Consider the following 26,996-nt stretch of genomic DNA (forward strand, 5'->3'; position numbering starts at 1 on the left):
TTATAGAAGTTCTACGTGTAGGTCGTGCTAAATTTGAATGAGAAAGGGTGCTTGCCAAGTTATTGTCCTACTAAACTTGTCTGACACGGATTGCATATCCGATTGCATTTCCTTATTCGAGTGTCAAGTTTCCTACGTACATAATTTTACACGTTGAAAAATCCACGGAACATAGATTACTTTTCTAACTGCTCTAGTGTTATTGCTTTCTACTTAAATTTCTGTTATTGTTCTATCTATGCATAGTCTTTCAGATTTGTAAGTCCAACTTGTAACATTATTTACCTACTTATTTTTAAGTAAATAAACAGTGAAGATGGTTTGGCGTTGTTTTGCTTATTTGCTTATCTTTTAACCGTCACCACAAGCCAATAAAAAATAAACTGATGATAACCAACCAATACCAAGCTTATTTTGTGTTTTTCTTGCTTGCTTATTTTAAGCTAGGAAAGAGAACGGGCCCTTATTAATCAATAGGTCTTGGGGCATTGAGCTTGCATTGTTCGTCATTAACTGGATAGGTAAGATTTATTGTTCCATCTAAATCTCAACTCGATGATATTATAGCATCTTATAATTCTGTTAAATTTCTTGGAGGGTTTCAACCTAAAACCAATTGATAATAGGTAGAGTAACCTCTAGAATTTATTAACCAAGCTTGGGTGGCTTAGATGAGCGATGTGGGACAAGTTTAACACTCCCCCTCACGTGCAGCCCGGATGCACGTGGAGGTGACAAATCAGGAGCTGACTGACTGACTCGGGCAACAGAGATGACAGAGACTTTCCCACGAGAGGTGAGACCACCCAAGATCTAGCTCTGATACCATGTTAATTTTCTTGGAGGGTTCCAACCTAAAACCAATTGGTAATAGGTAGAGTAGCCTCTAGAATTTATTAACCAAGTTTGGGTGGCTTAGATGAGCGATGTGAGACAAGTCTAACAAATTCCAACATATTTTCATTTCCTTGGCCTTGTGAGCTAGTTTTATTTTTTATGTCTGGTTCAGCTAGTGGGTTTCTATTGTGGGTAGTATGTCTACTTATTCTCGGGACCAATTGAGTACGTACTTAAGCAAATAAACAAATAAGATGGTTTGGTTGGAGTTAAGTAGCCAGCTCCTAATAATTTTGGACTTTCGGGTCTAATGATCATTTTGTGTTGGGAAGTCAAACATTTAGAATTTTGAGAGTACCAATTAACATAGAAGTGAACCAAGTCATTTATCTTGTTCCTCCAAGTCATAGGGTGAGCAATACTTGCACTTGCGTACCATCGAAATGGATCAAGGTAATTTGTTACTCTTAAAGATAGGAGGAAAATTTGTATTGAATTCGATAATAAAACTATACAATGAGACCTCTATTTATACAAGGAGAGTGAGCCTAACTATGGAAATGAAATCATCCTAATTACAATCAAATCATAATCAATTACAATCAAACTAAAATCAAGAGAATCATACAATATCATAATCATATCAAGATATGATCGCAATATGATTACTATTCTAACATCTTCCCTCAAACTCAATGTGGTAGTGCAGACACCCGCTTGAGTTTGGACACCAAATCATGAAAACATCTAAGAGGATGAGCCTTCGTGAAGATGTCAGCGATCTTGTCAGACGAGGAAACTGAGAGAAGGCAAACGCTACCCCGGACAACATGTTGTCGAATGAAGTGACAATCAATCTCATTATGCTTCGTGCGATCATGAAACACATCATTGCAGGCAATCTGAACAGCACTCCTTCATCACAACAAAGTGTAGTGGTAGTGGTAAGAATAACACCCATATCAGTGAGGAGCCGCGAAGCCATATCAACTCCTGAGTAGTGTCAGCAATAGCACGATACTCTGCCTCAGTACTAGAGCGAGAAATAAGAGATTGTTTCTTACTTCGCCAAGAGATGGGAGAGTCACCAAGAAAGAAGCAATAGCATGTGGTAGTGTCACGCCCTCAATTTTCAACATAAATAAATAAACCATTTTGATAAAAGATCCTCGCATAAGATAATAATACCCAAAATGATTTTCCACCTGTTCAATTTACAAACGAGTTCCCATTTTTAATTTATTACACCCTTGGCATCATGGCCAAAATTGACTTCGATACAAGTACAAAGTGTTTAGAACATTACAAACTTAAGTCAAAAGATAATTCAAGAGTTAAATTAGTTACAAAGCCATCTTTAATCAAAAGTAAGTCTATTACAAATATGAGTGAGTAACTAAATCAAGTTAGCTTCCAAAACTCTTCATATCCAAGCACACCATAGCATGCAATCTATTGCCCGGCATTAGGACCTGAAAAGAAAGATTTTGTTGAGCTACACTAGCCCAGTAGAAAATTCTCTACAAAATCTATATGTAATGAGATGATGAGCATGAATACGGCAAATCAATTAGATGACAAATCCAAACAATGTACGTCAACACCCTTTGCAAGTATCATAACATTCTCATACACATGCACACACACACGCATATGCACACTTCTTCCAACGAATCTCCACCCCTTGCATCATTTGTGTTCACACCCCTTGCATCACAATAGACTCCACAATCGCTTCACAACAACCACACTATCATCACAGTCAATACCGAAGCCATAATTCATTACTCACACACCAACATTATTAGACACGTCACAGATAGCTCATGGATCATAACAATCAAGACTACAATACCACTTTCAAAAGAATAAGCAACTCTCAATGCCACAAAGTATACCATTCAATCATAAATAGCAAACAAACGCCCATATCACATTTAATCACCACAAAACATGTAGAGGATGATAGAAATCCCTACCTAAGTGGGTTTTGAGCAAAACTCTAGGTCTACCAAGAGCTATATGTTTGAATCCACCAAAAATAAGCTCCACCCAACTTTAGATCTAGAGTGAATACAACCCAAAAACAAGATAAATGAATAAAGATCAACAAGTGATTGAGAGAATACAACCCAAAAACAAGATAAATGAATAAAGATCAACAAGTGATTGAGAGGAAAGAGAGAAACACGTGGGTGAGAGCCCAAAGATGAGAGTAAGAACACAAAACTTACCCCTTGTTCTCCAAATGCAAGATTCAAGTGATTTTGAGGTTGAAAACCCTTGTATCTTAAAGATTTGAGGTTAAAATCAAGAGCTTTTGGTGAGATTGGAGTGGTGTAGGTGAGAGGGGGTGTTTCCAGGTGTGTTTCGTGGTGTTTGAGTGTGAAAAATGGTAAATGAGGTATTTATAGTGGTCCAAAAAGCGTGCTGCATTTTCTGAAAAACGATAGTGGGTACCGGTACTGAAAAAATCAGTACCTGTACTGGAACCTTCAAAAGTCAAATTGTCCCAGCTCTGGACACTGGGTACTTGTACTGCAAAAATATAGTACCTGTACTGGCTGGGCAAAAAAATGAAAATTTTCCAACTGTTACCAAATCAAACCCCAATTGCTACCAACACTTCTAAACATCATTACAACCTTAATTTACTATATTCCACACATTTTAAACGATTAAAAAATAGAATAATTCACGAGTCTCTACAGGTAGGGTGACGATCAGTGGGGTCGCCAGCCCAATCAGCATCAAAATAGGCACATAACTCAAGGGAGGAATGTGTTGAATAGTAGAGCCATAAGGGAGGAATGTGTTGAATAGTAGAGCCATGAAATAAGGAGCCTTTGACATAGCGAAGAATATGAAGAACGGCCTCAAAATAAGTCGATCGAGGAGCAGACATGAACACAGATGACTCAACCCACAAGGGGGTAAAGCGGATGTAACCCTTAATTTGTTTCTGGTTCATTAGGGATCAGATCTAAGTCATCATATCAGATAGCTTATTTAGATTGTGTGTCTTGTTGCTATTTAATGACCCTAAAGCTTAAAGATTGCTTAACTCCTTTACGTTTTGATACCATCTTTACCAGATATGCAGTACCTTCTTACACACCGAGTATGGAGGTCCAGGAACACTCTTGGTCATACCTTTTATGGACATGGCTGATATTTTGAATGAGAGGAGCTTACCTGGAGGCCCACAAGTTGCACGAGCAACTGTTAAATTGTCACCCTTGATTTTAAACATAATAATAAAAGGATTTCCATAAACAAAGCCTCACAATAAGTCATACAATACCCAAAAGAGTTTGACATTTTCATTCCCATAATTATACTTCCAAGTCCAAAGGATTTTCAAATAATACATTATCGGGTCAACGGCCCCAAAACCAACAAAGTATCAAGTGTTCAAAAGTTAGGGTTTACAATATTCTTAAACCATAAATAATATCAAATGAAGTTACAAATACATCTTCCAAAAAAATGATTTACAAAGATGGCTAAGTAACTTCTTCAAGTTAGCTTTTAAAACCATGTTCATGCATGCCCAAGCACTCCAAACATGCAACTACTATCCTGGGTTAGTACCTGAAATTGATGTAAGGTTTGAGCTACACTAGCCCAGTAGAAAGCTCTAATCTAACAATGTATGCAAATGAAATGTAGGAATGATCATGTAATAAGCAATGACGTGAAATCCAAGAATAAACAGTAGCAGCAACCGATAATCCGACCGAGTACTTGATGAGAAGCCTTTAGAAATACTATGTGTCCATACGTGTCTCGTACAAGTGTCTTGAGCCGTAGCTCCTGTCGGGCCAGTTAAAGGACCCCGATGTTCTCTGTCAGACACCTTACCCATAGGGTGGTCCTGAAGTATCCAATACGAGCATATAACTCCTATCGGGCCAATTAGAGGACCCCGATATCATCTGCCAGGCACTCACCTGTCGATGAGTCCTGAATGTTCGCCTTGTGTCCATAAAGTTTCAAAACTCTCTTTACCGTCACGTTCGTATCATTCAAACCCAACTTTGATACATAAAGTGATTTTTGTAAAATCCTGTCCAAACGAGCTTTAAAGTTATGAATATGTTCAACAAAGTCATTAAAATACGAGTAACAAAGTTAGGAGCCATTTGGGAGGTTTTTGGATAGGTTGGAAATGATTGAAAACCAAAACGGTGAAAAATAAAGCAAAATAATGAAAACTGGAGATAAGCAGTAGGTATCGATACCTTGAACAATGGTATCAATACCATTGGGTTAAGAAGTGCTCCAGACGCAAGGGTATTGATAACAAGGACAAATGGTATCGATAACAAGTGATTTTCTGAGTTTTGGAACACAAAGGTATCAATAACAATGCAAATGGTATCAATAACAAGTGATTTTCTGGGTTCTGGAACACAAAAGTATTGATAACAATACAAATGGTATCGATAACAATTCAGTTCGAACAGATTTTCATGGGTTTAACAACAACGACGACGACGACGATGATCAATGGCAAGAATCAAGCTACAAGAAACAAGTCATAAACATATATTGAAAGTTAGAACTCCCTACCTCAAAGATTGAAGAACAAATCAAAGGATTTTCCAAGCCCTAGTTCCAATGCTTGAAATTGGATGGGATTCGCCTCTACCAAGCTCAATCAGACGAGAAACGAGCTCCAATACGTGTAGGAGTGAAAGGTTGAAGGTAGTTTTAAGTAGGTTTTGGGTTATTGGGTGAAATTTGGAAAGAGAGTAAAAGAGAGGGAGAGAGAGCCGAGAGGAGAAAGGGAGGGACGGGAGATTGAGAGTGAGGGGTGTGAGTGTGTTTCTCGCACTCCTCCCTATATTTTTTTTTTTTGAACAGCAAAAGAATTTTATTAATCTTTGAAAACAAATTACAAAGATTAAAAGGATCCAAAGCACGAAGCACCAGGAACCAGAAGGGAAAATAACCATCCATAGATGGCAAGAAGCCAACCAAAGCATACAACCCCAAAGAAGAAGCACCACACCCAAACCCAACCAATGCAGTAAGACTCCTAAAACAAAACCCGCTCCTGAGATGACTAAGGATCAATCATTACACTGAGAATCCTGAACATTGGCCCTTGCGCCATCTTCGGCTTCCGTAGTCATGAATTTGCTTATTATATCCTCATCATTACCCAAATAATCGGCTCCCAAAATTTTCTCAATAGACCAAGTAGCCCTTGCCTCATCTAGATGAATCATGTTTATGCCTTCGGAAGAAACGGATAAAGCCGCGGCGGCAATCGCAGATCTAAACATGACACATTTTTTCTTCTTTCTTCCAACTCTCTTCTTAGCTTTAGAAATACCCAACATTTTCTCAACCGACTTCTGCTTCCAATTATCATTCCCCTTTTCTTTATCCTTAACAACTGGGTCGAGGTCCACAACTAACTGGATACCATCAATAGATTTAATAGATTTAACTTGAGCCGAGTTAAGCTCAACTACTTCCATATCTGCTTGATTTAAGAAACCCACTTCTGAAATATTCCAAAATGCTTTATCAAACTCCCCAACATCCGAAGCCAAATCATGGATCGCTGTGTCAACTCCCAACAAAGGAGTTATATTCTCTGCTGCAATTTCGCCATCTTCCAAGGCCAAATTGCTTTCCCCGACACAAGAAATTGAAACAAAACAAGAATCACCCACCACTGACTCCATAGCCCTGGAACTAGAATTTTGAATTTTGAAATTAAGATCTGAACCTTCAACTACCCTCTCCCCAACATACGAATTTGCACAATCATTGATATCATCCTGGAGCTCGGTGACCGGAGAGAGCTCACAACCTGACGGAGATCCATCAATCTTAGACTTATCCCCAGCGTTCATTGATTTGCTGCCACTGTACCCATTCTCCTTAGATTGAATATTCTTCACCAAATCCCGACCTTCATTCTCCTCCACTCCATCCTTAGATTGAACGTTCTCTTCAAATTCATTCGAGTCCATGCAATGGCATTTTTTGACAGAGATTGTAGTAACAACTCTGTTATCCCAAGAGGTTTCAACATAAGGATCCTCTACTATACGAATAGGAAAGATTTTACCTTTGATTCTAAGATGAATAGTCTCATTGATACAATCCAACCTTTCTGTAACAATGAACACTCTTCCTTTGTCAAACGCCAGGCTATTTGCGGTAAGCTCATCAATGCGGATGACCTCACCCCATAGGTTGCCAATGCTTGTGAAGACTTGATTGTTCCAAATATTAGGAGGAACACCGAGACATGATAACCAAACACATCTCGAGGGAGTAAAGTCCATTCCATTCCATTTGTTGATGTCAGAGAACCATTGTTTCCAAACGTTTTTCAATGATAGGAATTCTTCTAAAGATTTGTGGGACTCGAAGGATATCAAGGTGTTTAGACCTCCCAAAGATCTGATTTGAGCGTCCCAAATGCCATGAGTAATGAAGAGATCTTGTATCTATACTCACATAAATGCAAACTACACAATCACCTACATCTTTCAAACTTTTGCACATTGAACCCCCAATTATCCATATAATGTCTTCAATTATCCTTTCCGAAACAATTTAAATTTATTAAACAAAATTACAGGTCTCTACATAAATGGGCCCAAGATCAGGTGGACAAAGACTGGAAGGAATGGACCAAAGGCAATAGCAAAACGTAACAGAGAGCATCCTCAAATCTATACCCTATTGTGCTCAAGTTGTCATATATATTGTGAAGTTTTCATGAAGATTGTATGAGCTCTTAGAGCAGGTTTTGAATAGTTGTAGTGAATCTGGTTTTGGTTTGATGGAATTCAATTGAAGGAATCACATTGTGTTTCATTAGACTAGCAATCAGAGTGTCCATATTTGTACTACATATCCCCATCCGTATCTGTGCCTTCATTTTTTAGAGAATTAATGTCGTATGTTTGTATCCCCTAAAGTACAGGTGTCCATATTTGTGCTACATATCATCAAGGAAAGACAATGCAACCTTAAACACATCTATAAAAGAGGGAGGAGCAAGTAATAATCATTGAAAATAAAACCAACCAACATCACTACACTCATAGGCAACAAGAACCATCCAAACATCTTATGGAATCACACCTACTAGAGATCATGGCACGGTTCACAAGATGTAAGTCATAGTCTAGGATACCCAACTTGGATATTATATTATTACAAATGCCATATAAGATAAGGGCCAATAACCTTGACACACCTAAGCAGGCCGTATAATTCACAATATCATGTCAAATATTATTTAATGAAGTAATATCTTCAACTTTCGATTTGTATAACCATTTTGTATTGAAAGGTTTGGTTTCTTCTCTTCATCGTTTAGTTGAAACCATTGCCTAGGTTCATGGACCAAGAAGAGCGTACGCGGACACTTATGCACACCCGGAACTTGGGAATTTTAGAAGATTAATTGGCTATACAAACCAAAAATTATATATACATGTTATTCATATGAGTATTGCATTCACAAGTAACCAAAACTAATATAAATATTTAGTACTACTTTTCATGTTTCAAATAACGTGATTTAAATGGGAGTGTTATGGAGTTTAAATGTTCCGTTAGCAATTTTTATTTCAAAATGTCACAATTTAACCCCTAAAATAAGTTTTTTAAACTATAAATTGTCCACTATCATGTTACTGTCTGAGTCTACCTTGAGATCGACTCGTGTCCCTTGCTTAAAATAACGTGACCCGGCATGCCTAGAGTGTCTCAGAGTGTGTCATGCGCATTCCCCATGTGCTGGCATGTCCTGTGTTGATAGATACGGCAACCAATTAGATGTGTCGGTGCTTTGTAATTTATGAATATGCAACTCTGTATTCAATTTTCAATCGTAATGTTTTCAGGTTGGAGAAGATGTGCATGATATGGTCTTCATGCAGAATGAATTATTTTTGGCTGCTGCCCAAACTCCAAAGGTGAGGCTACATATTTTTTGATGGTGGAACGTGTAATGATAAGGCTACCTATTTTTCCATGGTGGAATAGATGTTAATTGCAATACTAATTCTTAAAATGTTTACATGCATCTGTGACTGTACAAAGGTTATTTGTGCGTTATACATGCCCTTCTAATTATTGGTGCTTGTAATTCGTTATCATCATTTTGACATTTCCCCAATAAAATCTCACACGAAATGTAATTACCAAAGTACACCCTTCTATTCTCGTCTTCTGTATCCGTCCATAAATTGCTTGGCATGCTCCATTAGTTGTATTGTTTTAACATTTCAATCTTGGACAGTTCTCTGCAGACTAGTGGCTTAAATTCTCAACATGCTTTCTTGATCCATTTTTGCAGTGGCACATTTTACTCTTCTGTTTTCTAAGAAGGCCAATGTAATTGGTCTCATCAGATCCTGTTGATCCCGTTGAATCAATCCCTGAGGGCTGTAATTGCTGTATATAATTTAGTCACCAGCTACTCCATGAGCTTTAACTTTTCTCCATGTCTTCTAATTTGTCACTAAGTTTCCAAAAATAACATTTTGGAATGATACAGGGATATCTCAATAGAGCATTCTCGTATCCATCATGCATGTATCTGATTCCAAAATTTTGTGACACTTGAGTAATCATACATTTCTGGCCATGATGGGAATGAGAATGGTATTTCCAAAGCTTCTCTTCCTCTGGAGCAGGAGCTTCAGTGGGCAGGTCATCATGTCAAAGGCAAGAGCTTTTGTAGTGTTATCTACACATTATCTTTTTCATCAAAGGCAAGAGCTTTTGGTAGTGTTATCTCCACATTATCTTTTTTATCAAAGGCAGGACCTTTTGTAGTGTTATCTACACATTATCTCTTTTTTTCTTTTTTGCTTTTTTTTTTTTTTTTTTTTTGGTGGGGGGGGGGGGGGGGGGGGGGGGGAGTGCAATTTGAGGACTTTTCAAACAAAAACAGAGACTTGGAAGGTTTGTCGGCAGCTATCCTTGAAGCTATCCGAGCCAAACTTAGCTCCTCGTCCTTTGTCAAGTTTTGAGCTTTGAACATGGACCTTTGCGATGCTTGGTTACTGGAATGTCTAGAATTAGCAATTGTGGATAGATGCTGATGTGTCTTTGTCCATTGATCTCAGATGTAATTAGGAGAGATCCTTGTAGGTGTTTTGTTTTGTTCAGGGGGATGCCCTAGTGATCTTGTAGTTTGATTGCGTTTTTGGGTGAAATATTAAATTTACTTATGAAAATAAAGAAAGAGTTCCACTGTGCATAAAGGTGTGGTAATTTTTGGGCTATGCCGACACTTTTTGATCCTACTGCACGTTTGAGGCTGAATGCAGTGTACTGCTCGACTATATGCAAATGCATTCTGCAGCTTGTGTTTCTATTGTCTATATTTGTTACCTTGAACCAGGCCACATAAAAACATTTAAAATAAAGAGTTAAAACATTCCGTAATGTGCTATTGAACCGCTTTTTCAACTTCTCTTCTTCTAAAACCAATTGGTCTTGGAGTTAAGGTATTGATTTATTTACACAGCGGGCGCACCATTGAATCGTTTGTAGAGCGGCCAGGGGAGCAGCTTTGTGTTCCCAACAGATTCATTATTAATAGAGTAGTAGTTATTAATCATCAGTTATGATGCCTCAGTGGTTTTTATTGGCTTCAACTATCTATCTTTTCATGGTTTTATTCAGTGGCGGACTCGTGACTAGTCATTGTTTTTCTTGTTTCTTTTCACGGTGATTTAGCTGCAATATTCGCTTAATTTGCAAATCCAGGAAACAGTATTTACTAAAAGTGAAGTTCTGAAAGAAAAATGATCTGGGGAAGATGCCACCTGGGCTCATTGTTGCATTTGCTTGGCTCTTCCGTTATTTGAAGATTTTAATTTTGTATATTGGTCCACATCTCAGACATTGTTGTCCACAAGATATGAAGAAAAATGGGTTTATATTGTTCTCCATGTTCTTACAGTTCCAAGAACATCACTTAATTCTTATATAAGCTGATTTATCCTAGAAACAAAATTCTAAATTATTCTTCAAGTGGCCTAAACTAATTGGAAAGATTTTAATGCATGCTTGTTTCCCTAATTTTCCTGTTTTGATAACGAAACAAGTCTAGAATTTGAGCTTGATCTTGTTTATTTATGTCTCGAGTCGAGCTAGAACGAGATTTTACCGAGCCAAGCCTCAAGTGGCTCGCAAACGACTCTGTTCATTTACAGTTAGAGCATCCACAGTGGAATAATCAAAAGTTATCAAATCATCTTTTGATTATTCATTTAAGATGTTTCTAAGGCTGGTAATGTAGATGTCCACAATGGCATAATCAAAATTGAATAATTAAAATTTGCCACATCACCTTTTCAATCTATAAAAATCTAAAAATAGTCACCATATAAAACAACTTTTTTTAAAATAGTTTTCAAACTAATAAAAACAAGTTATTTGAAATATAAAATAATTTATTGAAAACTTTTATTTTGAAAAAAAAACATTTTCCAAAAAAAATTTAAAAAATAGTTTTTGAAAAAAAAAAGACAGTTTTAAAAAAATAATTTTTTAATAAAAAACTGTTTTTCAAAAAAGAAAAAAAAACTTCTTTTAAAAATATGAGAGAGAGAGAGAGAGAGAGAGAGAGAGAGAGAAGGTTTTGTGTAATGATGGGTGTACTTGATTGATAAAATATGGGGACCACTAAATTTGGTTATTGGAAAAAGGTTACTAGTTTTGATTATCCAATGGCTAAAATTTGACGAGTTGCTGAGCGGTTATTAAGTTTAGTTATGCCACTGTGAATACTTTTTTAAGAAAATATTGTTAATTTTAACAACCCTATGATTCGGATCATTTCACTGCGGATAAGGAGGAGATAGTATAGAGAGATAATGAGAGAACACAAATGTACCAATTTTTATAAGGGCAATTCTTTTTTTTAACATCAACTAACACTATAAAAATCCCTAAAAATATCAAATGTACCAATTTTTCATTCTCTACCTAAAATTTCTTTTGTACACAATTTTTGGAGCCTACCCTTAAGTCACATAATACTGATGCGGATGTGAGAATGCAAGTGTGAGCATTAAACTCCTTTCAAAAACTTCTCAAACCACTACAATTCATGAGTACGAGAATTAAAAGTGTGAATGTTCTAACAGTGGTAAAAGCAAACAATGCACCCAACCACATGCAACTAGCTCCCAGGGTTAGTCTGATTAGTTTGTGGGTTTAATCCCCACACAATTGATCATGCTTCAATTCTGAGGGTCTGGCCGCAAGAAAGATTTTTTTTTTTTTTTTGAATTATTTAGTCCCAGTGTGAATGGCATACCTTTGACCGGATCAGAAAGAGGATTAATCGACGTACTCGTAAGCTGGTCCAAACAACCGGAAAAAAAATACTCCCTCCGTCTAAAAAAAATTAAGTACTCTAATTTTCAATCCGTTTGAACCAGTGCGAAGATATTGTTATTATGATCATATTATTCTAAAGGGTCATAATTAAATTTTGTCTCTAGAGCTTTCGTAATTAAGTTTATGCTCCATATAATCCCAAACAACCAACTCGCGGAAGGTAATAGTGTCAGTGTAATTTGGCCGTTCGGCTAAATAAGCCACTTGGCTTATTTTTTTGTCATTATTCCAATTTTTTTCGCATTTGTTAGTTTTTCGTCAATTTTTTGGGGATTATTGCTTCGTCATGATGAAAAGAATCTAAAAAGTAAAAAATTATGATCGAAACCTAATTTTTTTGAATAAAGACAAAAATAAACCAATAAGCCAATCTTTTCGTCTTTATTCAAAAAAAAATTTGATTTCGATTGTAATTTTTTACTTTTTAGATTTATCTTGTCATGAGGAAACAATAATTCCCAAAAAATTAATAAAAAACTAACAAATACGAAAAAAATTTGAATGAGGACAAAAAAATAAGTCAAGTGGCTTATTTAGCCGAACGGCCCTCCCTAGGTTAGAACTATGAATACCAAGTCCCCCAAGGTATTGGTAATCCCCCTAATGAGGATATTCACATGCCCATGGGACTAATAGTACACCCCTTCGTTGCCAAAACAAACAAAGGCCTTAGGCCGAAAGAGGTTAATAACTGAGGCCTTAATCCTTTTCGGGAGTCCGTGCTACTTTTCAATTGATTATATCTTGCAATTTATAATTTTTTAGATAATTTTTAAAATATCGCTTAAAAGAGCTTATTAAAATCTACTAAACAAGATTCATATTACATATATAAATAGTATTAAAAATTAAAATTAATTTTTATTTGATTAAAATAGAACGAGGGACAAAAAGAATAAAGACAAAGAGAGTAAATAAAAAGGCTACTCAAATACGAAAGTGGACTCCAATGTTCGGTCGTTTCTGTCTTTGCTCCACTTTTTTTGGATAACAATTTTTTTTTTTACTTACAATTTTTCTTAAAGGGTTGGTGACAATCTTTACTTCACGTTTTCTCACAAAGTGTGGCCCCACCACAACAATGCTGCCACCATCCGAAACTGGGGATGGTACTATGCATAAACCGTGCTATACATCATTTGAGTTGTGGCTGTTCATTCAGTAATTCGACGATTGAAATCTCATTTATTTCTATCATGTAGCATTTGAAACGTTGATTGTCAAAATAAAATTTGAACTGTTGAATTATCAAACGAATGACTCAAATGGTTCACCGAAATGGTGCATAGCACACACAGCAGCATCCCCGGGTTGACCCACCCGTAGATTGTTTCCAAAACTGTTAATTTCCTTCACAGTTGGTTCGATCCGCGTCCCCTCTTCTGGCCCTCGTTCCCTTTCTCTCTCTACTCGCCATAATTTTCCATTTCAATACATACTGTGCATATTTATGAGCGAAAAACCGATCAGCAGTGATTCGTGCCTTAACATGACTCTCGATTCTGTGAGAGAGAGTCTGATTGGCCAAGAAGACACCATCATTTTCTGTCTGATTGAGAGGGCAAAGTACCCAATAAATTCTCCGCTGTACGATGAATCCGTCCCCGGAGTTCTGGGTTCTCTGGTGGAGTACATTGTCAAAGAGACAGAAGCTCTTCACGCCAAGGTTTTACTGCTTTTGATTTTGCTCCCGATTTCTACGTTTAATTTACTTAGAATTTTTAATTACTATTTAATCTTGTTATGTTGTCTGATGAAATTGCATCTTATCTGGAGGATCTTTGTTGATTTCTCATTGAAAATGCTGCAAACATACCTTTAAATAGTACACAACTGTGTCCAGAACGGTTAAATGCACATGAATCCACATATATCTAATTGTTCCGGGCAGAAGGGGTTGTGTTTTAAAGGCATGTCTTAGATTTTTGTTTAAAAAAAAAAGGATGTTAAAGACCATCTCCAATCTTAATCCATTTAAACCCCTCTTTTTTTTTTCTTTTTTTTCTTTTTTTTTTCGTGGGGGGGGGGGGGGGTGGGTGGGTGGGTGGGTGGGTGGTGGTGGTGGTTTAAAAGGAGCAAAAACCCATCTTTAATGGCATACCCATTTCTATGTCCAAAATGAGTGTTACCCATTATCGGAAAATCCAAGCCTTACCCATTTCTGTTACCCTTTTTTTTCAGGGCTCAATCTTATCCCCTTTTATCTACCATGTTGCCATTGAAATCCCTTTTTTTTTTGAGTAAAAATTGGGTTTTCCCATTAGAGATGCTCTTGCCCAAATAGAGTTTTTGCACGCATTTTTACACAAATTTGGGTAGAATTTTGGGCAAAGGCTGAAGATGCTCCTAGTAACCCACGAATTCTACTGGTACTGGAGGCAGTTCTTTTTTCTGTTTACATTGAAAGAACCTACTCTGTGTAACGGGTAGAGCCTTTGTTATTGGAAGAATCTACACTTGGCTAGATCTAAAAGAGATATACGGGACCATCCCGACAGTTTCATATGGGGCTCCCGAACTTGGGCCTGCCTAACGTTTTGGGGCCTATAGCGATAATCCAAGATGAGGCCCTCTTTTTATACTAATGAAATAAAATAAATAAATTACCTTTCCGAAAACAAATACAAGTATTCACAAACAACAAAAAATTTCGGACAATAATCAAACAATAGAATACTATTTTAAAAACATCACTTCAAGAGAAAAAATTGTATATTACAAGATTTCAGAAGCATCACTTAAATATCATTGTTATTATTTTAACATCAAAAGTACTAATTATGTCCGCACAAAATGAATACCATCGGACGCCCTTCAGGTTTCAAAGCATTTTTCTTAGCAGAACGTCTTCAAACATTTGTCGCTTGTAAAATTTAACTTGTTCACATAAAACATCTAAACCGGAAACATTCATCGCTTGTAGAACTTTATAATGCGGGCCCAAAGAGGCTGCATCTCAGTCTTTAGCTCAGGGTCGGCACTGCTCTAATCGCAAGGAGATGTTGACATAGTTTAGTTGTTCAAGATTATGAAGTCGAACAGTTGGGAAAATCATTGCTTACGAACTATTCATTGTTCTTGGTCATTCAAGAGGTCTTTCTATTCAACGTATCTTGTGGTCTTGAAAGTAATCATAGTGACCCACAATTTCATGCTCAATCTCATTGGTGAAAAAGAAACCCTTGATTTGCAGAACATCTTTATTGAATGTTACATGGTATACATTTGTTTTAGTTTGAGTACTAGTAGATGTTTCCTCTTTGACAAACAGTCAGTACATGCTATTGCATTTGAATCAGATTGGAAGGTTTGGAGGCAAAGTAACTGGGATTATAGTATATATGGCATCAAACTCTACATTAATGAATTAAACCTTCAGCCCCAAGCTCAGCTAAAACCTAGGCAATAACTAAGAGTGGTGAAGCCCAATAGTTACGCGGTGAAGCTGAACAAAAACCGAGGCAACAACCAAGTTAATCTGCAATTATCGACTCAAATCCATTAGATTGTGAACAAGGGTAAAGTATTCCCTGTGAAACTCAAAGAAGAACATAGTTAGACAAAAAAAAAAAAAAGTATAGGCAGTTATAAAGTGACATTGAATATGAGGTTCAGTCTCGAACTGCAAATTGTGTTTGGTTTTTTCATGTAATAATTAGAACTTGGTTGGAACAGGTTGGTAGATATGAAAGCCCAGAAGAAAACCCTTTCTTCCCAGAAAATTTACCACCTTTGATTGTGCCAGCTCATAATATTCCCCAAGTAAGCATACACCGGAAGCTTAACTTTCTCTTTTGCATATATTTCCCAGTTCATCAACAAAAACCATTTTCCGTCACTACTAATATGGTTTGTAGGTTTTGCATCCTTCAGGGATTCCCATTAACATAAATAAGACCATATGGGATATGTACTTCAACCAACTGCTTCCGTTATTTGTTCAGGAGGGCAATGATGGAAACTATGTACCTACTGCAACTTGTGATCTCCATTGTTTACAGGTAACAATGCCTGTAAATCTCACTTAGTCACGTGTACTCTTATATGTTGCCCTGCAGCATAGTGAGCACACTCGTGGTATTTTTGGATAGTTAACCTACTAGTGCAAAATGTAAATTGCATTTTCTAAAATTGACCGTAAAATGGTTTCTTGTAGGCCCTCTCTAGAAGGATTCACTATGGAAAATTTGTAGCTGAAATTAAATTCATGGATGCTCCGGAAGACTATAGTCCTGCAATTCGGGCTCAGGTATTGCTAAAATATGCCGCTTATACAGTCATCGAGAAAATAGAAAAAGATTAAAATGAAGTATAGGCTATTATGTTACAATGGCCTCTCCTGTCTCATAGCACCAAGGGCAATAAGGAAGTAGACTCGTCTTTTTTCCTTTTTTGGTATCTGATACTTATGTTTTGTATTTGCTTTTAATGAAATAGGAAAGAACAACAGTCCCAACAAAAGGGAATCACATGAATGTGAACTAAAGAACGTGAGATCTCGACACCGTTGTCAGCCAAAACTAGTTTGCACCATTCTCTTACACCCAAAGCTGGAAATGATGAAACCTCATTGTTACCCATTTTCTTTTTCTTTTTCTTAAGTGGTAGAGGACGGCCTGTTATTCAGTATATTTGCATCAGTAAACATCAATAATGTCGTGGCTAATTACGTACACTACGTGATTATGCAAAATCAGAATAAAGCTGCTACTATTTGGAGTTTTTTCCTCTTTTTCACTACACTGGTGTGAAAAATTTCATTGAAGATAGACTGGGTAATAAGCCTTCCAATCCTAGAAACAACTAGGGGATTCACCCAAACGGGGTAGCAACGAGCAACGGTAGGACTATTCCTTATATTTCTCCTATTTGTATACCCAAGCTCTGTGGTGCGAATTCCTGACATAGGACAGAGCACATACCAAGATGGGTCCGGGTTGGTACATACCCTTCTTAACCAGTCTAGACATCGTGGAGAATTGAGAATTCGAAATTGTTTCTATTTAAAAACTGGTCATCAGCTAGGGAAGCATATTCAAAGTCATACTTTTTCTGTACTAAATTAACGACATATATGGTGTCTTCAGGGACATTCTACAAAATTAAGGACATTTTTTAAGAATGGTATTCAAACCAAACTTTTTCTAACTGCCCTCCACCTGAATGATGGCTAGAGCATGAATTTTAGGACATAAATGTGTCTTTGCCTTCATACTAGTCTAATAGCTTCTTTCTTTCATGGAAGTATTTTCACGGTCTTTGTGACTTTCGTAACTCACTTCTTGTAGGATAGGGCTACTCTAATGTCACTATTAACATTCAAGAACGTAGAAGAAATGGTGAAGCAGAGGGTTGAGAAGAAAGCCATGGTCTTCGGGCAAGAAGTGAGCCTCAATGATCCTGACGATAAGAAGGGAAAATACAAGGTTGATCCATCCATGGTATCGCGCCTCTATGGAGAATGGGTGATGCCTCTCACCAAGCTTGTGCAAGTTGAGTACCTTCTCCGCCGACTCGATTGAAACCTTCAGGTTTTTCTCTGTGATAATTGACGTAGTAATTAATATTCTTCTAGGAGTCATTCATACATTGTAACCTTTCATAGATCTTCGAATTCTTGATTCTTGAGAATAGAAGTGTGCTTTCTTTTTAAGGAGCAGTATGTCTTCAATTATTTCTGCTTGGAGCTATAGCCACCCATATATCCATGGATTTCTTCTTTGTATATACATATATATAAATGCATAACATATAGGATGCAGATAATGCCACGATGGCTTTGTTTAGAGCCACGACAATCAATACCTGTATGACACTTTTACCCTCCAGGCCTGTTATTTCTCTTTTCCTCGCCACTTTCTGCCCTACACCCCTAGCAAGACAAGAGTTCTCACTCTTCTTCTCATCTGCCCCTTCAACCATCCCCAAATCTGGTCCCAACTATATTTCATAAAAGACCACCTTATCTTTTGCCTTATTTGCATCATCGTCATTGATAATTGAATCAAGAAAAAAATAACCAAAACTCTATTTTTTTCTCCCTCTTTGCATCAGTATGGGTTCACATGAAAAAGAGATGATTTGATAATTGAAACGAAACATAATCAGAAATTGGATGCCAAGATGTTCGTTCGGATGCTCTCCTCCTCTTCCTGTTGGGACACATACTCCTATACAAGTTCTCGAGTATTTCTGTTGGGGTAGCTGTATAAGTTTTATTGAGAGAGAGATGGATGTAAAGGGATAGCCATTTGCAAGTAAGTGACGGTAGTGTGGAGGTGAATCTTGAGGGGGTCATGTTTTGGGGATTGATGGGTGGCTGAAATTGAAAGAGGATTTGAACTAGAGGGGAGAGGAAAGTGGTCGAGTAGGTTTTTAGCCACCGAAGAATGAGAGAACAAAAAAGCAGATGAGACACGAGGGTAATATCGTGAAGTTAAATTCCTATGTCGTGGCATTAAAGAGAATCATCGTGGCATTAGCGCCAGCCTAACATATATCCATTTTGCACGCTCAATATTTGGCGTCTTGATGTAACCTTTTTCTTTACTGAATCTTATGCTTATGGACCGTAATGACACTGTCGATGATATAATCTACGAGTATCAAGTAATTCAAAGAAGTACTGCTAAAGCAGGGGCTGGGTTTTGAAATCAGCTTTGGGAGGTTTGTGTTGCTGCTGCTAAATTTGCTCCATTTGCATATGTGAGCAATACGTTCATGGCTGAAGCGTTAGCCTGAGATTAGGCTTGAAAATGGGAGCTTTGAAAAAAATTCTGATGATTACCACACACATATATATACAGTAGTTTTTAGGTCCACTCACCCGGATTTTCTTATGGTCCGGATTTTCCCTTTCCCGATCGATTTGCGATGATCCGAGCCGGTTCAGTAAAAAACTGCTCGGATCAAGCCCTTCCCGATCATTTTTTTTGCTGATTTCTCGCGGGTACCCTTAAAATCACGTTTTGATCACTTTGAGCGGCTCGGATCGTCGAAATTCAATCGGAAAATGCGAGGTCCGGACGGTCCGGACCGTAAGGCATCCGGACCTGAAAAGAACTCTCTATATATGTATGTATGTATGTTTCGATTCCCATTAGAAGCCAAATATTAAGCATCTTTGTCACAAGTACCACCGATGTTTTCACAGATAATCATAACAAGATTCACATCTAATTGGAAAAAAATAAATTGTTTTCAGACATTCTGATGAACTAACTGAACTTGAATGTAAAAACCAACAGATACAGGCTAAAGAAACTGACTAACTAAAATAATTTGCGCTTCTTTTTCTACTCTGTTTTGCTGCATAACCCTCTATTCCTACTGAAATAAAATACCTACAAGGCTTTTTACACTTCCAGTAATTCAACCTACTTACTATTCAGTTCAAATCAATATGAAAATATGTTTTCACGAAACAGAATGCCTCCAGTGCCTTGATGATGAATCAGATGACTTGGTCTTCCCCAGAACAACTGAAGTAGGGCTCTGAGAACTACCAGATGTCTCAGAACTCCTATTCTCCCCATTTCCATGCCCTTTTCTCACAACCCACAACTTATCAAATATCCTCCTCGACCTCGACGGCAGCAACTGAATTCCACTGCCTGTATTTTTACTTCCCTTCGCCAACTTTCCCTTTCTGGGTATTTTCCCATCCGTCATCTGAATTTGACTCATCTGTTTCTCCAGGGATTTTCCCTCGTCTGGCAGTTTCTTTTCCCATTCTTCTTCGGTTTTAGTTGTGGAGCTTGAATTCTCCTGAGAATCGCTGGTATGGGAATGAACACCAACAGCTGCTCTTAGTTGCTCAGTATAAAGAACTTGTACCACAACTCTGAGGGGGAGGAGCTCATTCTGTGCTGCGTGTGTGGAAGCATCCATTGTCAACTTCTTCACGTCCATCAGCCCACAAATCTTCTTTCTTTCACTTTTTGTCAAGTTTTGGTGCTCCTGTACAAGCAATAATTGGTCAGTGTAGGTTCAAGCCACGTTCAAAGTTATTCAACATAAAAAGGTCATATCGAAGCAAACAGATTTATGCATCCATTATACATCATCTTCACATAAATTGGCCCTCTAGATGAACTTAACAAGTTGATTTTGCTATTTGAAAGTTTTAGTTCCTCTTGTTGTAATCCGAATGTAACCTGAAGGTTGATAATGCTTTGTTGGGATCATAGTTGTGTGAAGGAATTTGTTCTAACTTCCAAAAATGATTTCTTTTTCCAATATACAGAACAAGATCCAAGAATAAGATTCTAGATATTGAATATGTATATCAATATTTCCATATGGGGATCACATTCGAATCAAAGTTTGAATTGACTTACCTATTAGTCCGAAAGCGCCATAGAGAGCAACAAAAGTCCACAGACCACTTAATTGATACCCTCTTAATTTACAATGAATTATTCCTTTTGTTCCAAAATAATCTTTTATTGAAGTCTTAATGATGCAATGAAACTAAATTTAGCTCTTTGGTTTCCTATTATCAGCTTTTCATGATCCAAACACAACCTAAATGGTGCCAAACAATCGATTTCGTTCTGCTTTATTTACAGGTTTCGCAGATAGTATGAACCATAACCTCATTATAATAAAATTGTAGATCCAACTGGATTTCCATGATCTGAACGAACCAAAAATAAAAGGAAATAACAACAGAAGTCAGTTTCAGTCACTTGGAAATTATGAGGTCAAGGAAAATGCATGGTACTGGTCCAGTACTACTGGATGAAGCTGCACGTCACAGGGGCTCACTCCAGCCTAACAGTTCACTACTTCCTTCATAAGAATAAGATAGGGTTGGAAATAAATGCCGAGCACATATCAAGGAGAAAGGTCCTACATATTTCCAAAGCAAAAGTACACCCATTCCATGCGACCTGGTAACCAAACGATGGCTTCCAAGACATTCAAAATAAATTGCATTCATCGTAAAATCAAAAACAAAAAGCCATCAAATAAGTAACAAGTAAAAGGACATACCTTCAGATAGATGTCAATAGCGCCGTACAATCCATCATGAATTGGTCTAGCTGACTCTGGAACCGACTGTGACAACAGAACAAAGCTGGAGAAGGAAAGATTTGGATCATAAGCAATTTCTGCAAGATACCCATCCACTAATTTACCGACGCTCAACCACAACACATGGCCTAAAACAAAACCACCAGAGATTTTCTCATTCTTCTCAGCATTATCCATATCGCTGCTACTCTTTACATGTTGCATATATTGATTTACAAGAGTCTGCACAAGTTCAACATCATACTTCGTAGTTTGGGGAGATCTCGCGGGTATCAGTAAATCATTAACGGAAGCCTTATCCAACTTTGAACTGATCCTTTTTACCAAATCGTCCCTGAGGGTATCATCTGCTCCGACCAGAATGGCACATTTCAATAACTTGAGCAAGAAACTACAAGAACAACCAACACCCCCATCAGAAGGCAACAAGGAAACTACGGTTTCGACCAATTTTTTGTTTCTCCTGTTATGAACTTCAGAAGCCAAAGAGTCAACTGAACCTGGCAACCACCTAACTATGTATGTCTTTAGTGCCTCTCCGATCACTTTTCCATCCATTCTTCCCTTTGATTTCACAACAGTCATTACACGCTCAAATAGGTCAATACCCAGTTCACATATATCTTCCACCCACCAATCCCTGGGAACAGATTCAATTTTCAACACCCCATTGTCGATAATTCTATCCGGCACCAATAACTTCCTGTTATATGTGTAAGACCACTTTATTAGAGACGGGTCCACAGAAGTTTTCGAAGCAATCGAATCTATACACCTTCCAACAACTTTCAAATCTTCAGACCATGGAAGAAGAGATGGTGTGGTTTGCAGAAGAATAATGGAATCTTTCCAGCTGTGGAAAACACTGGAATTGAGAAAAACCTCGATTTTGAAAATCAGGTTTCCTTGGTCAACATCTTCAGTCATCTCTAGGTACTCTGCCGCACAACGGGCTGCCACTACATTGTACGCATTGAGAGTGACAGTCACACCGTAACAGAATTTGGCACAAATTTCAAAGGCTTTTGGGCCTCCGGGGAGGTTGGGCAAATAAATTTCGTCTGAATTTTCCTCATTGGATTTCAGTGAGAGTTTTTGTAAGCAATTACTCTTGGATAAGAGAGGGAACTGCAAAAAAAAATAATAATAATTAGAATACCGAAAAGATCACTAAAGCAGTTACTAGAAAATGGTTTGTTTCCATGACCTCGCACTCTTTCCACCACTTTGCTATTGCAAAGAAACAGCATTTTGTATTTTCCCCAACCACATGTTCACAATGATGCCTAAGAAGCTACAGCAATGAATCCGACAACTGAAAGAGCTGGATTTCTTTGTTCAGAAAAGACAGCTGAATAAGCAAGATCTTAAAATGTTTCTCAAATCGAGTTTAAACAGAGTCTCACAGCCCAATTACTGTGACACAACCAAGCTCATCTACTCTGCTATTGGTCAGTTATTCAAGGTGATCTTTTACCTAAAAGTTTTCTGCTCATCAAATATAAAACAACATCCAATATTTGAAACTTTAAGAAACCTGAAGGTATTATTCTTCCAGGAATGGATCACAATCAAACATCCTTGGCATTAAGTGTAGCCTTACTCCCCATGAACGTCCCATTAGTTGGGAGAAGTGCATAACCAACCAAAAAATCAGAGATTAAAGAGCTCATTCAGCTCAATTAAAGATGGTAACAAAGGACATACCTTGTGAAGGTAAAACTTCACTTCACCAACATTTATGACAACATCAGTTGCCAGTTCAGATGACATGAACCTGCACGAATAGATGTATCAATCTAAGCCTATGTAATGGGGACACTGATAATCTAACTTGTGACTAGTATAGCGCGTAAACAGATAGAACAAAACTGTACTATGTAACCTGTATCATAATTGGGAAGAAAATAGGTACAAAGAGGTTGTGGTCATTCCCCAGTTCAGTCATTATGATCCAAAAGTGGAATGAAATGCAAAAAACTAAAACTGATTTAAGTTAAATAGTTAATTTTACATTCTCATTGCATCCAGTTGGCAAGGTTGTCATCTCTATGGAACTATAAAAATCACTTCTATAAAGCGACAAGAGGAATCATGTGTTTTGTTACATTCTTTTCTCTCTGCTTCCTTCAAACAAGAGGGAAGACTCTTATTTTTCTCCGAACTTCAGCAATTGAATTTGCCTCAATTACAATTCTTCCCAATAAGGCAATAAGAGTTAAGGAACTTAACAGACCTATTGTCATGCAGATATAAACATTTTCTCACCAAATTAGTTGGACAACCAGTAAAACAAAAAGAAAAAACACACAAAACAGTAGATTGGACGATTCAAAGAGCAGGTTGGATTTCCAATTTCCCAAGCTGCAACATGATCAATAAGTAGATGCCCACAATACCACCACACGCAATATATAGAGTCTAAAAGTCAATCAGAGTTTTACTGCACAATACAAAATAGCACGCGGCAGGATCACCAATGCCTCCCACCCAACAGTCTCAAGCATTACACTACTTGGCCCATCACCAAGGCCAACCAAATCTTGTAATATTACCATTCCTTGCAAGGGTCTCAATTGTCCAATTACCGAATAAAATAGGTTGTATTCTGATGTTCGACCTAAGGTTTGAAAAATCCTTGGGTCTAACTGGATAAAACCCAAGTTACACTCCAGTGTCCAGAGACAAACTACCATGCTCAACTCCCAACATGTGCAATGCAACATTGTTGAGTGATAGTTTTAGTTCCCACTTCCCAGTAAACAGAACAACATAGGAGTAGTAATAATGCTAATTGCCAATGACAAGGCACCATCAAGAGGTGAAAACAATAAAATAGGTATATAGCACGATCTAAGCATTATCAAGGGGTTAAAAAGTAAAATAACTTAATTGAAGTCTTTCACACCATGTTAGCTTAGATGTAATGCTATTTTCTCTCTTCTTTATGGTTTCCTTTTACACAAATGCTACAAATAATAGCATTAGTCAGATGAAACATGGCAGTAAATTTTCAGAAGCCGCAAAATGACATGGTCAGGAGAACCATATCCTTCATCAAGCAACCAAAAAAAGGAAGGTCCTCCTTTTGAACTTCAGACTCTCTAATTTCTGTATTATTTATTGGCCTCCTTCATCTTCCAAAAAACCTCTACCCAAGGCCATTTAGAATGTACCCACAAAAAGGCCAAATGAAGATTCTCTCCTCAACATGCAAACTATTGGTCAACCTAATTATCATAGCATAAACTCATCAAAAGGATGACTAGAACTAGACGGATTCTCATATATGAAGCTAAACGCAGCACAAATGCGTAAAGGGATGAAGAGATGGATGGGGACCACTTGTAAGACATCTTAACTTGGCAATAAACATAAGTAATTAAACGTCACAAACCACTTGTCCTAGAAGACTTATTCTACCCTTTCAACAGTCCCATACCAAATGTGAATGAAGTTTGTGCTTATAATAATTCAATTAGGCGTAGCTTGGATGGATATAGCAGAGTACAATGGTAGTTGATAGAATAAATGTTTAAACGAGAAATAATTACATATAACTTTACCACATTTGGACCACCAACTTATCAAAGTCAGTACAGTTCAACAACAGGACCACCTCATGAGAGCCTCATGCAACCCAACCCCAACAACCCAAGAAGATAAAGCCACATATAACTATATAGAGGGTTCTAATTTAATGATAAAAATAAGAGGGCACTAATTTAATATCTTAAAAAAAAATACTCCGGCTTAATTAAGAACAGCTAACACCATTTAAACATTTTAAGTTCATTTGCCCCGTTCCCTAAGGAAAATAAGTACTTATTTTTTGAATTAAAGCTGATGTATTGTGAAAGAATGACATGTCTCGTAAAGCAAAAAATAAGCACTTCAAAAATAAGAAGCTTAGCGGAACGGGGTCTTTAATATTGATTGTTATACTTCTGTAAAGATTCGAAAAGAAAAAATAGACAATACCATGTTGGGAAAAAAAAAATGCTTCAGATGATACGCAGTAAAAAGCCAAGAATCAAAGAGAATCTTAAATGCATAAAACCAAACATACTTATTATGCATACAAGAAGTTCAACATATCTGTGTCTGTACATACAGACATACAAATAGAAGGAGCATAAGAATTTATTGCAAGGAAGAGCACACAAAAGCAGAATGGAAGAAAGGAAAGAAGAGACAACAGGTACACTACATGTTTGTATGAATAAAGTGAACAACAAAATGGAAAAAGAGAAACCAAATTCCCTTATAGTAGAAACCAAGGTCCAAAGACTCCAAACAAACACAAAACAAGAAAGCAAAACAGAGAGTCAAGGACAGAAGAAAATTGCGTTCGTTTACATGAAACAGAAAAACAAAATGGAATAAGGGAAACCAAGTTCCCTGATAGAAGCCAAAGTCCAAAGGAACACAAAACAAGAAACTATAGAATACAGACAAGTACAGGATAAATTTTTGTTTGTTTATATGAAACGGAAAAATGAAGATGGAATAGGGGAAGAAAATTTTCAAGGAACAGTTATTTATAATGCCACCACATGTTAGAACGCGTTACAAATCCCAAAAAAACAAAAAACCATTCCCTGATAGAAATCAAAGTCCAAAGAAGCACAAAATAAGAAAGGCAAAAGCCTAGGTTAAAAAGAAAATAGAGAGAAACCCACATACCTAATCGTATTTCCATCAGCTTGGAAGGCATCAGGTTTCGATCCTAACTTCATAAACTTCATTTTCCTTCCCGAACAAAATTACCCACAACTTTTTCTCCTCTCTGAAACTTCTCTCTCTCCAAATTAACACTCTCTAAAAGAACACATTTTTCATTGTCGACTCCAATACAAGCACTGGGAAAGAACAATGAACCGTTTCTCTCTAAGCCCAGAACCCATTTCTATTGTTTCTATAATATTCTAGACTCCAAAAAATACAAGCACAGAGAAAGTAAAGTCAAGCCCCACATTGATTACGAAAGAAAGGACCACCTGCCCTTTGCGATGACATTGATGATATAGACACAATTATTCACGCACCAACCCAACTGCATACACAAACCCAGGTTTTAACTCTCGCCGCCTTTGCATTGAAATCACCCTGATCCGCGGAGATCCTGGTCCTCTCTCTTCACGGGTGCAAATCTCGAGATACTCTACTACTCTAGTTATATGTATAGATATATATATACTCCCGTGTATATGTGGGAACAATGATGATCCCTGCGCTCTGCTGTAGCTGTCTCTGCTTTTTCTTATCCCTGTATGAAGCACTACAAGTATGCGAGTGTGTGTGTGTGTGTGTGTGGAGAGAGAGTAGGGGACTGTGTACTACAGAGGGGCCTGCGACTTTTTAAGGAGCTTCCTATCGTATCCCGTTAAGGCAAGTACCATTATGCCCCCTTCGTTATCTTTATCTTGCTAACATTACCTAATAAGAACTTCAAAAAATATGTCATAAGAATTCTGTTTGATAAATCGTATTTGGTTTTAGGGTAAACTACAGTTAACCCCTTCTAACTAAGCTTCACGTGCACGTTGTCCACTCTAACTTTTTGTTTTGACACTCAACCCCCTCTAACTAACTGAAATTCAAACGATCATAACTTCAAACGGTTATAACTTCTTCGTCTGAAATCGAAAACATGCAAATTGTATATCGATTTCGAGGTCTTGAAGTCAGCTTTCTAATGACACCAAAATCATATC

The 26,996-nt window shown here is 37.4% G+C and overlaps 2 protein-coding genes across 2 annotated transcripts; one reads left to right on the top strand and one right to left on the bottom strand.

Moving 5' to 3' along the window:
* The first annotated feature begins 13,403 nt into the window (after positions 1–13,403).
* On the top strand, positions 13,404–17,893 carry LOC131333883 (chorismate mutase 2). The gene is made up of 5 exons (XM_058368684.1): positions 13,404–13,906; positions 15,916–16,002; positions 16,098–16,241; positions 16,397–16,489; positions 17,529–17,893. Exons 1-5 carry the CDS (start codon positions 13,691–13,693, stop codon positions 17,760–17,762), a joined length of 774 nt encoding a protein of 257 aa, XP_058224667.1. The 5' UTR covers positions 13,404–13,690; the 3' UTR covers positions 17,763–17,893.
* Positions 17,894–19,384: 1,491 nt separating this feature from the next.
* LOC131333967 (BTB/POZ domain-containing protein NPY1-like) lies at positions 19,385–26,613 on the bottom strand. The gene is made up of 4 exons (XM_058368817.1): positions 25,966–26,613; positions 22,987–23,056; positions 21,238–22,407; positions 19,385–20,199 (listed from the first exon to the last, which is right to left on the bottom strand). Exons 1-4 carry the CDS (start codon positions 26,025–26,027, stop codon positions 19,657–19,659), a joined length of 1,845 nt encoding a protein of 614 aa, XP_058224800.1. The 5' UTR covers positions 26,028–26,613; the 3' UTR covers positions 19,385–19,656.
* Between the last annotated feature and the right edge of the window lie 383 nt (positions 26,614–26,996).

This window comes from Rhododendron vialii, chromosome 7a, assembly GCF_030253575.1.
Source record: "Rhododendron vialii isolate Sample 1 chromosome 7a, ASM3025357v1".
NCBI lineage: Eukaryota > Viridiplantae > Streptophyta > Magnoliopsida > Ericales > Ericaceae > Rhododendron > Rhododendron vialii.